Source organism: Nerophis lumbriciformis, linkage group LG18 (assembly GCF_033978685.3).
Source record: "Nerophis lumbriciformis linkage group LG18, RoL_Nlum_v2.1, whole genome shotgun sequence".
In the NCBI taxonomy this organism is placed as follows: Eukaryota; Metazoa; Chordata; class Actinopteri; order Syngnathiformes; family Syngnathidae; genus Nerophis; species Nerophis lumbriciformis.
This window is the reverse complement of record NC_084565.2, coordinates 21,013,716-21,029,280: the sequence shown is the minus strand read 5'-3', so window position 1 is coordinate 21,029,280 and position 15,565 is coordinate 21,013,716. Positions and strand designations below refer to the sequence as shown.

The 15,565-nt window shown below is 41.0% G+C and overlaps 1 protein-coding gene across 1 annotated transcript in view; it reads left to right on the top strand.

Annotated features, from left to right (window-relative positions):
- Positions 1–14,547: 14,547 nt before the first annotated feature.
- cilp2 (cartilage intermediate layer protein 2) overlaps positions 14,548–15,565 on the top strand; it is a 75,372-nt gene continuing 74,354 nt past the window's right edge. Inside the window, exon 1 of the mRNA XM_061977407.2 lies at positions 14,548–14,611. Within this exon, the coding sequence (XP_061833391.1) occupies positions 14,548–14,611 (64 nt within the window). The remainder of the gene's footprint in view (positions 14,612–15,565) is intronic.

Here is a 15,565-nt window from a genome sequence, read left to right as displayed (position 1 = left end):
ACCACCTGGTGGTGAGTTGGCTGCGATGGTGGGGGAGGATGCCGGACAGACCTGGCAGGCCCAAACGCATTGTGAGGGTTTGCTGGGAGCGTCTGGCAGAGTCTCCTGTCAGAGAGAGTTTCAATTCCCACCTCCGGAAGAACTTTGAACATGTCACGAGGGAGGTGCTGGACATTGAGTCCGAGTGGACCATGTTCCGCACCTCTATTGTCGAGGCGGCTGATTGGAGCTGTGGCCGCAAGGTAGTTGGTGCCTGTCGTGGCGGTAATCCTAGAACCCGTTGGTGGACACCGGCGGTGAGGGATGCCGTCAAGCTGAAGAAGGAGTCCTATCGGGTTCTTTTGGCTCATGGGACTCCTGAGGCAGCGGACAGGTACCGACAGGCCAAGCGGTGTGCGGCTTCAGCGGTCGCGGAGGCAAAAACTCGGACATGGGAGGAGTTCGGGGAAGCCATGGAAAACGACTTCCGGACGGCTTCGAAGCGATTCTGGACCACCATCCACCGCCTCAGGAAGGGGAAGCAGTGCAGTGCCAACACCGTGTATGGTGCGGATGGTGTTCTGCTGACCTCGACTGCGGAAGTTGTGGATCGGTGGAGGGAATACTTCGAAGACCTCCTCAATCCCACCAACACGTCTTCCTATGAGGAAGCAGTGCCTGAGGAATCTGTGGTGGGCTCTCCTATTTCTGGGGCTGAGGTTGCTGAGGTAGTTAAAAAGCTCCTCGGTGGCAAGGCCCCGGGGGTGGATGAGATCCGCCCGGAGTTCCTTAAGGCTCTGGATGCTGTAGGGCTGTCTTGGTTGACAAGACTCTGCAGCATCGCGTGGACATCGGGGGCAGTACCTCTGGATTGGCAGACCGGGGTGGTGGTTCCTCTCTTTAAAAAGGGGAACCGGAGGGTGTGTTCTAACTATCGTGGGATCACACTCCTCAGCCTTCCCGGTAAGGTCTATTCAGGTGTACTGGAGAGGAGGCTACGCCGGATAGTCGAACCTCGGATTCAGGAGGAACAGTGTGGTTTTCGTCCTGGTCGTGGAACTGTGGACCAGCTCTATACTCTCGGCAGGGTCCTTGAGGGTGCATGGGAGTTTGCCCAACCAGTCTACATGTGCTTTGTGGACTTGGAGAAGGCATTCGACCGTGTCCCTCGGGAAGTCCTGTGGGGAGTGCTCAGAGAGTATGGGGTTTCGGACTGTCTGATTGTGGCGGTCCGCTCCCTGTATGATCAGTGTCAGAGCTTGGTTCGCATTGCCGGCAGTAAGTCGGACACGTTTCCGGTGAGGGTTGGACTCCGCCAAGGCTGCCCTTTGTCACCGATTCTGTTCATAACTTTTATGGACAGAATTTCTAGGCGCAGTCAAGGCGTTGAGGGGATCCGGTTTGGTGGCTGCAGGATTAGGTCTCTGCTTTTTGCAGATGATTTGGTCCTGATGGCTTCATCTGGCCAGGATCTTCAGCTCTCACTGGATCGGTTCGCAGCTGAGTGTGAAGCGACTGGGATGAGAATCAGCACCTCCAAGTCCGAGTCCATGGTTCTCGCCCGGAAAAGGGTGGAGTGCCATCTCCGGGTTGGGGAGGAGATCTTGCCCCAAGTGGAGGAGTTCAAGTACCTCGGAGTCTTGTTCACGAGTGAGGGAAGAGTGGATCGTGAGATCGACAGGCGGATCGGTGCGGCGTCTTCAGTAATGCGGACGCTGTATCGATCCGTTGTGGTGAAGAAGGAGCTGAGCCGGAAGGCAAAGCTCTCAATTTACCGGTCGATCTACGTTCCCATCCTCACCTATGGTCAAGAGCTTTGGGTTATGACCGAAAGGACAAGATCACGGGTACAAGCGGCCGAAATGAGTTTCCTCCGCCGGGTGGCGGGGCTCTCCCTTAGAGATAGGGTGAGAAGCTCTGTCATCCGGGGGGAGCTCAAAGTAAAGCCGCTGCTCCTCCGCATCGAGAGGAGCCAGATGAGGTGGTTCGGGCATCTGGTCAGGATGCCACCCGAGCGCCTCCCTAAGGAGGTGTTTAGGGCATGTCCGACCGGTAGGAGGCCACGAGGAAGACCCAGGACACGTTGGGAAGACTATGTCTCCCGGCTGGCCTGGGAACGCCTCGGGATCCCCCGGGAGGAGCTGGACGAAGTGGCTGGGGAGAGGGAAGTCTGGGCTTCCCTGCTTAGGCTGCTGCCCCCGCGACCCGACCTCGGATAAGCGGAAGAAGATGGATGGATGGATGGATCGATGGATCTAACGACCTATCCTTATACGAGTCAGAGCTTTTCTTCCTACCACTCCAAGACACCAGTAACTTGGAGAGATCCAATGACATGAATATATTATATATTTATTTCAATCATATTGAAAACCCAGTCTTTTGAACTTGATTATGTCTTAAATTTAAAAAGGTTATTAAAAAAGCAAGGTCTTATACAAAACCCAAAACCAGTGAAGTTGGCACGTTGTGTAAATGGTAAATAAAAACCGAATACAATGATTTGCGAATCCTTTTCAACTTATATTCAATTGAATAGACTGTAAAGACAAGATACTTTATGTTCAAACTGGTAAACTTTGTTATTTTTGCAAATATTAGCTCATTTGGAATTTGATGCTTGTGACATGTTTAAAAAAAGCTGGCACAAGTGGCAAAAAAGACTGAGAAAGTTGAGGAATGCTCATCACTTATTTGGAACATCCCACAGGTGAACAGGCTAATTGGGAACAGGTGGGTGCCATGATTGGGTATAAAAGCAGCTTCCATGAAATGCTCAGTCATTCACAAACAAGGATGGGGCGAGGGTCACCACTTTGTGAACAAATGCATCCATGAAAAAGACGGCACTTAGATGGCAGCATATGTTGTTCCAAAACCTGTATGTACCTTTCAGCATTAATGGTGCCTTCACAGATGTATATTATATGTATGTATATTTCCAAAAACTATTTGAAATGTGGACTTGTCAGACCACAGAACACTTTTCCACTTTGCATCAGTCCATCTTAGACGATCCGGGCCCAGAGAAGCCGGCGGTGTTTCTGGATGTTGTTGATAAATGGCTTTCGCTTTGCATAGTAGAGCTTTAATTTGCACTTACAGATGTAGCGACGAACTGTATTTAGTGACAGTGGTTTTCTGAAGTGTTCCTGAGCCCATGTGGTGATATCCTTTAAAGATTGATGTCGGTTTTTGATACAGTGCCGTCTGAGGGATCGAAGGTCACGGTCATTCAATGTTGGTTTCCGGCCATGCCGCTTACGTGGAGTGATTTCTCCAGATTCTCTGAACCTTTTGATGATATTATGGACCGTAGATGTTGAAATCACTAAATTTCTTGCAATTGCACTTTGAGAAACGTTGTTCTTAAACTGTTTGACTATTTGCTCACGCAGTTGTGGACAAAGGGGTGTACCTCGCCCCATCCTTTCTTGTGAAAGACTAAGCATTTTATGGGAAGCTGTTTTTATACCCAATCATGGCACCCGCCTGTTCCCAATTAGCCTGCACACCTGTGGGATGTTCCAAATAAGTGTTTGATGAGCATTCCTCAACTTTATCAGTATTTATTGCCACCTTTCCCAACTTCTTTGTCACGTGTTGCTGGCATCAAATTCTAAAGTTAATGATTATTTGCAACAAAAAAAATGTTTATCAGTTTGAACATCAAATATGTTGTCTTTGTAGCATATTCAACTGAATATGGGTTGAAAATGATTTGCAAATCATTGTATTCCGTTTATATTTACATCTAACACAATTTCCCAACTCATATGGAAACGGGGTTTGTACCTTTATTTGTCATTATTTATACTTTCTGAATAAATGATGTGATAATGTTCATCAGTCAAATCATTGGTGTTCATTTTCAATCTATCAAGATAAAAAAATAATATCAAAATCAAATTACACGATGTTATTTATGTAGTTTGATCATTTTCCTCGACTGATATACTAACATCATGTGGTTTATTTTGTACATGTGTAGCATCTTCTACAAATATACAAAGAGTTGCTGTTGCGACATCCAGTGGACACATTTAGAACAGCAGTTTCTTTCTTTCAAAAATTTTGGCTCAATTTTATACTTAGCAAACTCATCCCGCAGGACCGGATAAAACCTGTTCGCGGGCCTGATCCGACCTGTGGGCTGTACGTTTGACACCCCTGCGCTAAATGCTTGGCCAATAAAACAGATAAAATGATAAGACTAAAACACTATCAGTGAAGAATAAGAAACACAAGAAATGCAAAGTTGTGTCTATTTATTTCAGTTTTGTTTAAAAAAAAAAAAAAATATTTCAAAATATTTTTGTGTGTTTAGGCACTTTTTAAGCATATTCAACGATACCACAATAATAATGACAATGGGATAATTTTGGACACGATAACCGTGATATGAAATTCACATATCGTTACATCCCTACTGTATTGTTACACACTTCAATACAATATGTCTTCTACACCTGGAAGAAAGAGACGACATTTGGACGCAATGTCTGCAGGCTAACCAGCTGTACACCTACGCAACAATAAGTAGGCCAAAGCTAAGGTTTCGAAATTACTCGTACTCAACGGAATTACTGTTACCATTAAAGACAGTAGCGCAGGAGCAAGACCGCTTACTTTTGTTGTACACAATGGGCGATCTTGGCCGCCAATTTAATAAGCCAAGATACCCGTACAGTGCACTTCAATCGATGTACTCGGCACACCGTTCAACTATGAATCGCACAAATTGACAACCAAAAACTCCAGATTTGTCATTTTTCGAGATAACACACAAAGAAAGACAGGTATGTGATGCAGATATATACAGTATATACCAGTGTTGTCCCGATTTTGGTACCGGTACCAAAATGTTTTTTGATACTTTTCAATACATTTCTAAATAAAGGTGAACATAAAAAATGGCATTATTGGCTTTATTTTTTAACAAAAAGTCTTACAGTACATTAAACATATGTTTCTTATTGCAAGTTTGTCCTTAAATAAAATAGTGAACATACAAGACAACTTGTCTTTTATTAGTAAGTAAACAAACAAAGTCCCCTAATTTAGCTGCTGACATATGCAGTAACATATTGTCATTTATCATTCTATTATTTTCTTAAAATTATTAAGGACAAGTGGTAGAAAATTAATTATTCATTTACTTGTTCATTTATTGTTAATATCTGCTTATTTTCTCTTTTAACATAATCTATCTATACTTCTGTTTGAATGTAATAATCACTTATTCTTCTGTTGTTTGGATACTTTACATTAGTTTTGGATGATACCACAAATTTAGGTCGATCCGATACCAAGCCGTGACAGGATCATACATTGGTCATATTCAATGTGTCCAGGGACATATTTCCTGAGTTTATAAACATAATATACATTTTAAAAAAACTAAAGAAGATTTTGTGATGCTAAAAAGAATCGATGTAATCATAGTAGTATCGACTAGATACGCTCCTGTACTTGGTATCATTACAGTGGATGTCAGGTGTAGATCCACCAATGGCGTTTGTTTACATTGTGACGCCGGTGAGCTACGGTGTGTAGTGAAGCATGTTTAGCTATTCCTCGTCCTGCAGGGATGATACTTGTAAGAAACTTACTTTATTTGTCACCATGGAGGCGAGGATTAGTCATTTAGAAGTAGCTACAACACTTGGGGTGGGCGGTTGGAGGACCGGTAATTTTTAGAGGTGGTATAGTACCGAATATGATTCATTAGTATCGCGGTAGTATACTAATACCGGTATACCGTACAACCCTAGTATATACATATACGCGTTCTGGATTTATAACACTGGTTGCTGTATTTAAACGGAACAGTGGCGAAGACACTAATTGTGTACACCCAATGTAATTATACACAATACAGACTAAAACTGGTTAGTTTCTTCATATGACCATTTTATTCATATATTATTCCAAAAAATTTTTTAAATGCTTGATTTTAGCTAGAATAATAATACACAGTATGTTTAGTGTGAAATGTATTTATTGCTATATTCATGCAGGTTTTGTTGTGAATTTAGTTTTTGCGATGCTTTGCAATAACCTTCATAAAAGGGGTTTCAAAATATCTTCAAATATGCGTTCCACTTTAAATTTAGTTGACAATATTTACTGTAATTTTAGCCGACTAAAACGTTGAGGAATTTAGTCGACCAAAACTAAACTAGACTAAAACTACCGTACTCGGACCATAGGGCGTACCAGATTATAAGGCGCATTGCCGATGAATTATCTTTTTTCATATATAAGGTTATAGGGTGCATTAAAGGAGACATATTATTATTTTTTTTTTCTAAATGTAAAACACTTCCTTGTGGTCTACATAACATGTAATGGTTGTTCTTTAGTCAAAATGTTGCATAGATTATGTTTTACAGATCATCTTCAAGTTGCTTTCTGACAGTCGCTTCAGGATTAGGGATGTCCCGATCCAGGTTTTTGCACTTCCGATCCGATGCCGATATTGTTTTTGCATTTCCGATCCGATACCGATACTGACCGATACCGATACTGGCCTATCCGAGCATGTATTAAAGTTTAAAGTTATTTAGCCTACTTAGTTGTCAGAATCATGTTGAAAAGGGTTTTAGTACTCTTGATAACAACTAGCCAGCTGAATTAGGGGAGTTTGAATAATACACAATGGTTGGTAACAAGAAACTGACCTGTTTATTCAAGGATAAACACAAAATAGACAAAATTATACATGACAAACAGAAATGGCATCATTGAACTAGGGCTGGGCGATATGGCCTTTTTTTAATATTGCGATATTTTAAGGCCATATTGCGATACACGATATATATCTCGATATTTTGCCTTAGCCTTGAATGAACACTTGATGCATATAATCACAGCAGTATGATGATTCTATGTGTTTTGATTGATTGATTGAGACTTTTATTAGTAGGTTGCACAGTGAAGTACATATTCTGTACAATTGACCACTAAATGGTAACAACCGAATACGTTTTTCAACTTGTTTAAGTCGGGGTCCACTTAAATTGATTCATGATACAGATATATACTATCAGATATACACTATCATCGTAATACAGTCATCACACAAGATAATCACATTGAATTATTTACATTATTTATAATCCAGGGTGTGGAGGGGGGCGCCTGATGTAAGTGTCAAAAAGACAGCCAAAAGAGTTTGATATGAGAATAAATCTAAAGTTAAAATATAGGGTAGAAATGCACCCATTTGCAGGAAATGTAGTCTTGATTTTTAAAATTTTCTTTCAAGGCTTGCATGTCTACATTAAAACATTCTTCTTCATACTGAATTAATATATGCTACTTTTAAACTTTCATGCAGAGAAGGAAATCACAACTAAAAAAATCACTAATTTTTTCATACGGTGTTGATGTGGAAATTTTTGCCTCTGCATTTCGATGGTGTGGAGAGGACGCTTGAGCAGGCGCGCACCTTAGCGGCTGCGCTAGCATCACAGCTAACGTTAGCCATGCCGCTACCTCGCTCTCTGCTGGGAGAGGACGTATACGTATGTGACGTATGACGTGACAGTATGTGACGTGTGTAAGAAGGTGCACTTGCTGTCTGTGAGAGGGAGACACAGGAAAGAGTGAGAAGAGCCTGTCGTGTAATGCCAGCAGCTAAAAGCAAGTGCGTGAGAATTGTGGATGTGTTGAAGGTGTGCTGGAAAATGCGGAACGGAAATTACGGAGCAGCAGAAAAGTGGAATGTATTATTTAAATAGGTGTGTTGGAAAACACGGACCGGAGTTTTTTTTTAAACTGGATCTGGATCGGCATTTTCCCATGCCTTGCCGATACGCAATTTTTGGCAAATATCGGCAGCCGATCCGATCCAAATATCGGATCGGGACATCCCTATTCAGGATGCGCCATTTTGTGGGCGGTCTTATTTACCTTCGGCAGCATCTCTTCCCCGTCATCTTTGTTGTAGCGGTGTAGCGTGCAAGGACGGGAGTGGAAGACGTGTCAAAAGATGGAGCTAACTGTTTTAATGACATTCAGCCTTTACTTAAATCAATAAAGGAGCAGCATCTCCTCATCCGTAAACAAAAACAATGCCGGAAATGTGTCCCGTGAAAAAACATCCGACCGGAACTCTCTAATGACTAAAGTTCCTTGGGTGAATAATGTAAACTCACTACACCGGTATGTTTTAGCGCTTTCATGGCGAGTTTACTGACAGATATAAGTAAGAACTTTACACTACTTTATATTAGAAATGGCAACATGGGAGGATGAATGTCCCATAACAAGAAGAAGCTTATCGACACGGACTACAAAGGCGGACGCGTGCAATTTTTCAGGATTCATGCAGATCCCAAATACAGATCAGCAGATACCATAAGGTAAGAAACGTTGCTTTTGCATAATATTGCAAAACAAAACAGCAGATGATATGTCTTACCTTATACACACACCATAATACGGTAACTAGTATGTTGAAGCACAGTACAATCCATCAAGCGGTGCGGCTTCATAGCTTACCAAAGTTGTACTAAAATATTTTGATAGATTTTTGAGCGCCGTGTGTAATGTTTTTTTTATTTTCAATTGAACATATTGGTGTTGTTTACTTGAGTCATACTGCCATCATATTGCAGTCTACACATACTGTATCTCTTATGTATGATTGCCATCTCCTGGTCACACTTATCATTTCACCATGTACCAAATAAAATTGCTTCGAGGTCGGTAAGCAAATCCAGAATTATTCCGTACATTAGGCGCACCGGGTTATAAGGCAACTGTCGAGTTTTCAGGGAAAAAAAAGGATTTTAAATGCGCCTTATAGTCCGGAAAATACGGTAAATCAATTTAGATGAGTAAAATATGACTACAATACATTTTCGTCAAAAGACTATGACTAAAACTAAATTGAAAACCACTGTCAAAATCAACACTGCTTCTGCAGCCACAGCTGTCTCTATGTTCTCAATTGAGTCAGAAGCATAGGGTTAAATATTTTGTGTCTTTATTTATGTATCAGTGAACGAGGAGAAAACTTATCTCTATAGCGGCTAAAAATGTTCCGGGAAATATTTTTAGTAAAAGAGTGGGAAACTTTTTTATGCTCTTTTGCAAATAATACTGTATTAACAAACTTTGGTTGACAGCTGCCTAAGGATTTAAACCCTCCAATGTAGACTACTTCAATGATAACGACTGTGGTACACAGAACAATGTAATTAAACATGTACCAACATCTACCTCTCATGTATAATGTTGCACGGAGACCCAGCTAGGACGTTGCCAGAACTTTAACACTGTAATTGGTGGCCGCACTGTAAACACGACCTCACGTTGCATAAACAAAGTTTAGACAGCGAGCTGAAGGGCACGGGGATGAGCGGCTCTGTTTACAAAATTCGGGTTCTGGATAGTAAAAAAGTCTCAGCATAGCTTTGGACTGCTTGTACAGGTGGACTTTGGTATGTTCCAGTTATTGCATTCAATATGAACAATGGTTTTATGTTTCAATAACATAATTACAGTTTCTAGTTAATAATCTAATGTATATGTCTTGGTATTATTTGTTTGTTTCTAACCTCAAACGTTGGACTTCTCCGCCTTGTGTTTTGGCACTGTCACGCCAAATTTCTTCCCCCTACAAAAACCTTACGTCATTGACAGCGATTGATAGAATCCAAATCTCCTGAAAATGGTGGTGTCACTGAATTACATTTGTCTTTATCTTTCCCAGGGGACTTATGTCAAACACCAGCAGGCTTCGAAAAATTCCAGGCGGAGTGTTAGGGCCGCTGCTGGGAACTTACTACTCAGTGGCCTAGTGGTTAGAGTGTCCGTCCTGAGATCGGTAGGTTGTGAGTTCAAACCCCGGCCGAGTCATACCAAAGACTATAAAAATGGGACCCATTACCTCCCTGCTTGGCACTCAGCATCAAGGGTTGGAATTGGGGGTTAAATCACCAAAATGATTCCCGGGCGCGGCCACCGCTGCTGCCCACTGCTCCCCTCACCTCCCAGGGGGTGATCAAGGGTGATGGGTCAAATGCAGAGAATAATTTCGCCACACCTAGTGTGTGTGTGACAATCATTGGTACTTTAACTTTAACTTCTGTCTTCGTGGTAACGTTAAAAAAATATTAATTAATATATAATACTGTTAAATGTCTGTAATTTAAATCAACATTATTGTTGAAACCATGTCACTACAATATTGTGTGTGCTGCTGTCCTGTGTCAAAGCCGAAGTGTTATCGATCGCTGTCAATGACGTAAGAGGAAATGACGTAAGAGGAAATGACCCCAGAAGTAAATGGGGGGGAAGGTTTTTGTAGGGGGAAGAAATTTGGCGTGACAGCACCAAGCTAAAGGGAAAAACACAGTCTAATAATTTATTTACAATGAAAGGGGCATGGTAGAACTTTACACTACTTTATATTAGATATGACAACAGCGGGGGATGAATGTCCTATAACAAGAAGATAGAGAAAAAGAAGAAGCTTATCGACTACGGTGTCGGCACGGACTACAAACGCGGACACGCGCAATTTTTCAGGACCTATGCAGATCTCAAATACAGATCAGCAGGTACCAGAAGGTAAGAAAAGTTGCTTTTGCTTAATATTGCGAAACAAAATGCCAGATAATGTCTTACCTTATACAAACAACATAATAAAGCTCGTATGTTGAAGCACAGTACAATCCATCAAGCGGTGCAGCTTCATAGCTTACCAAAGTTGTACTAAAACATTTTTGATAGATTTTTGAGCGCCGTGTGTAATGTTCTATATTTTCAATGGAACATATAAAATGTTGGTGTTGTTTACTTGAGTCATATTGCAGTCTACACGTATCTCTTATGTGTGACTGCCATCTACTGGTCACACTTATCATTTCACCATGTACCACATAAAATAGCTTCGAGGTTGGTAAGCAAAACCATAATTATTCAGTACATTAGGCGCACCGGGTTTTTTGAGAAAAAGAAAGGACAAACACTGATGACATCTATTAAACGAGACAAGAAGCAAGGAATTAAACAGAGACAGAATTAAATTTGGCTCAATTTGAGGAGAAACGTCTGGGCTGTACTCTTGTACGTCTCCAGCACGCTCTGTCGAAAGATTGTACGCTTCCTCTTTTATTTGGACTTTCCCTGATTACATAGCAACAGCTGTTCGTAAGGGAGGGGGTCGTAAACAGCCGTCGCCTTTGGTTACAGAACAGTTCAAAGAAAAGGTCGTAAACAGTTCACAGAAAAGGTCGTAAAACTGTTCAAAGAAGAAGTCCCTGTAGGGGAGTAAGGTCCTGCTTCCTCTTCGCTTTGTAGTTCTTGGGTCAAGACAATATATTTCTGTTGATTACAATACATGAAAGAAACAGAACACCTTCATGTTGCTTCCCATCCTACACAGTGGAGTTTTACAAGCCTTTTGCTTGGTAGGATTAAAGACAGCTTTTGTCTGCTCGCCGGGAACTCATCGAGACACAACGTTTTGTGATAACTTAGATACAATTATTCTGACAATATTGGTTCTTAATTAGTCATTATTAAGTACTTATTAATGCCTTATGGCAGGGGTCGGCAACCCAAAATGTTGAAAGAGCCATCTTCGACCAAAAATACAAAAACAAAATTTGTCTGGAGCCGCAAAAAAATTAAAAGCCATATTACATACAGATAGTGTGTCATGAGATATAAATTGAATTAAGAGGACTTAAAGGAAACTAAATGACCTCAAATATAGCTACGAATGAGGCATTATAATGCAATATGTACATATAGCTAGCCTAAATAGCATGTTAGCATCGATTAGCTTGCAGTCATGCAGTGACCAAATATGTCTGATTAGCAATAACATGTATATACATAGTCAATAACATCAACAAAACTCACCTTTCATGCACAACCTTAAAAGTTTGGTGGACAAAATGAGACAGAAAAAGAAGTGGCATAAAACACGTCCTAGAAAGTTATACATGTAAACAAACTACGGTGAGTTCAAGGACCGCCAAAATTAGTAGGACAAAACGGCGCTCGTCAAATACTCGAATCAGTGAAGCATGTTTAATATAAACAGTGTGCTTTATAACAATTAGGGAGGTTTGTGTCATGTTTGTCCTCCTACAGAAACCATATTAAAACAAAAAATAGATTGTTTTCCCCTCATCTTTTTCCATTTTTCATACATTTCTGAAAAAGCTCCAGAGAGCCACTAGGGCGGCGCTAAAGAGCCGCATCTAGAGCCGCGGGTTGCCGACCCCTGCCTTATGGTAACACTTTAGTATGGGGAACATATTCACCATTAATTAGTTGCTTATTAACATACAAATTAGTAACGTATTGGCTCTTAATTAGTCATTATTAAGTACTTATTATTGCCTTATTCTGCATGGCCTTATTATACAACCAGTAAGTCATTAACTAACAGTCTTTCCTCAATAACCTCAGAATTATTGCTTATTAGTAACCCTAACCATGACCCTAACCCTTATATGTTCCCCTAGTGTCCAAATAACTCTAAATTAACCCTTGTGCAACGTTCATATTGTTGTTACTCAGCCAGTGTTTGTGGGTCTGATGGACCCGTTTCATTTTAATGCCTCACAATCAAACACCAACACAGTGCATAAACTCACAACAAATTACACACCTGCAAATCAGTCTGACTTCTGCTGTTGTCGTATCCGTAATACGCCGATAGGGAGAAGTTTTTATTTACACGATGAGTCGGGTGTGTCTTGACCTCCGCTGAACCCCTGAGCCCGACTCACCGAACCCCTAGGGTTCCATCGAACCCAGGTTAAGAACCACTGCTCTAATATATCAGTATACAGCAGGCCCGGCCCTAACCAATCTAGCGCCCTAAGCAAGATTTTAGGTGGCGCCCCCCCACATCGGCAGTGAAGTGTATATACTCACAAGAAACCGAATAGCTTTGTCTTTGACCTTTTTTTTTTTTACTTACAACTATACCTAATATATAAAGGGGTGGAAAAGTGACTATTACCTGCAGGGCAAACATTAGCTAACCAGAAGGCAATAACAATGTAAACAAAAAACACCTGCTTAAAAGATCTAATACAAATGTCCCTGACGAATGTAAGGTGGGAGTACTGTAATTACCTAAGGTTACATTATTATTTTCCATAACAATTTAGCCCCCTCCACAATATTAACCCGACGTTAAAACAGAACTAGCTATTTATTGATTAGCAATTGCCGAATCATGTAACATTAGCTTAATGCTAAAAAGCCAGGTTACTATCACATTCTGTAACAGACAAATAATTTCATGTAGGCTAACGTTACCTACCTGCTACCTCTGTCTTTTCTCGTTTCTCCTCCTCTTCTTTTCTCTTTTTTCTTCCCTGGGCACCTGACAGTTTTGGCCGTTTTGACATCTTGTGTTGATTTTTTGATGTGGTGACGTCCAAAAAGAGTCATGATACGGGAAGGGAGGGGGCGCATATTTCTATTAAATAGGCTTTACTTTGCATTTTAATTAACGTGGGATTATTTTTTGTATTTAGAAATAATAGTACCAACTTTTTTTCTTTTTTTTTTTCTCCAACATTTGTGGCACTGGCGTGGCGCCCCCTGATGGACGGCGCCCTTAGCATTTGCCTATACGGCCTATGCCACGGGCCGGCCCTGGTATACAGCATACGTACCGTATTTTTCGGACTGTAAGTCGCAGTTTTTTTCATAGTTTGGGTGCGACTTATACTCAGGAACGACTTATGTGTGAAATTATTAACACATTACCGTAAAATATCAAGTAATATTATTTATCTCATTCACGTAAGAGACTAGACGTATAAGATTTCATGGGATTTAGCGATTAGGAGTGACAGATTGTTTGGTAAACGTATAGCATGTTCTATATGTTATAGTTATTTGAATGACTCTTACCATAATATGTTACGGTAACATACCAGGCACGTTCTCAGTTGGTTATTTATGCCTCATATAACGTACACTTATTCAGCCTGTTGTTCACTATTCTTTATTTATTTTAAATTGCCTTTCAAATGTCTATTCTTGGTGTTGGGTTTTATCAAATACATTTCCCCCAAAAATGCGACTTATACTCCAGTGCGACATATATGTTTTTTTCCTTCTTTATTATGCATTTTCGGCAGGTGCGACTTATACTCCGAAAAATACGGTATACAGTTTTTGTCACTGGTTGCTAAAAATGTGAACATTTGAAAAACACTCTTATTTTTAGCATCCACCCTCTCACTCTTTATTATGAGTGTGTCTCAACACCCTGATTCCTTGCTCCCACCTCCTCTTAACCTTTTTGTGGAAGATGATACGAGGCACCCAGATGTTGCTTACGACTGACCAATGGTTAGCAGAGAGGGGCCGGATTGGCACGAGCCCACATTGCTCCATCTTTTTAAAAACCACCGGCCTCCAGCCCGCCACTGGACAACTTCTCTGCTGAGCGGCAACGACACCTCTCAACTTTTCTCTCACACACCTGACGAGGTCGGGGGGCGGGGGAGGACACGTTCTCTCTGCCGGAGCCTCCACTGTGGGATCGCAGAGCAGAATCATCAGAGAGGCACCATGTCGGGATTAACAACAGCGACTTTACTGCTCTCTTGCGTGGTTTCCGTGGCTCTGTGTCAAGGTAAGTGCCCTCATGTGAATGCCCGTTTTAGATGCCCTCACTGGGAGGGGGCTCTTGAGAAATGTTTAGTGGTAAGCCCGTAGGATGAAGAGCGTGAGCATGGTATTTTGGCTCGTGCTCTCCAATATGTGCGCTCCACCAGCAGGCAAAATAACAACACGTGCTGATATCGTAGGAACTGGGAGCAGTGGTCGTGTTTACCAGCAGGGGGAAACACACAATGAAAGGCATATAATTGTGCAAACATTCTTAAACATTTAAACAGTGTTCATTTCTAATGTAATCTTTAGAAAACACGTTTTACACTTCAATCACTACATTACCATTATCGATACAATTATTCATAATACAACAGCAGTATACTGGAATATAATTTCTGTTCATTTCAGTATAATTCCTAAACCAAACATGCAATATGTCTAATAATGCCATTTATTAATGTATCTGTGTGAGTTTTACCCTCTTTTTCGGACTATAAGTCGCAGTTTTTTCTCATAGTTTGGCCGGGGGGTGCGACTTGTGTGGAATTATTAACACATTACCGTAAAATATCAAATAATATTATTTAGCTCATTCACGTAAGAGACGAGACTGGACAAATAAGATGCCAAAAAACAACCACTTTCATGTGGTATTGGACAGAAAGGAGGAAATTTTTTCTCCTCAATTTGAAAATGTGGACGTTATCATCACGACTCTAATCATCAGAATCAGGCAATACACCAACTTATATTCTTGTCTTCATGAAAGATAGGAATCTATGTGTTAAACATGCTTGTATTATCATTAAACACCTTTAACTTGTTAACAAAAATGTCTCTTTCATGAATAAATAAATATAAATGATATATACCGTATTTTTCGGACTATAAGTCGCAGTTTTTTTCATAGTTTGGCCAAGGTGCGACTTATACTCAGGAGCGACTTATGTGTGAAATTATCAACACATTACCG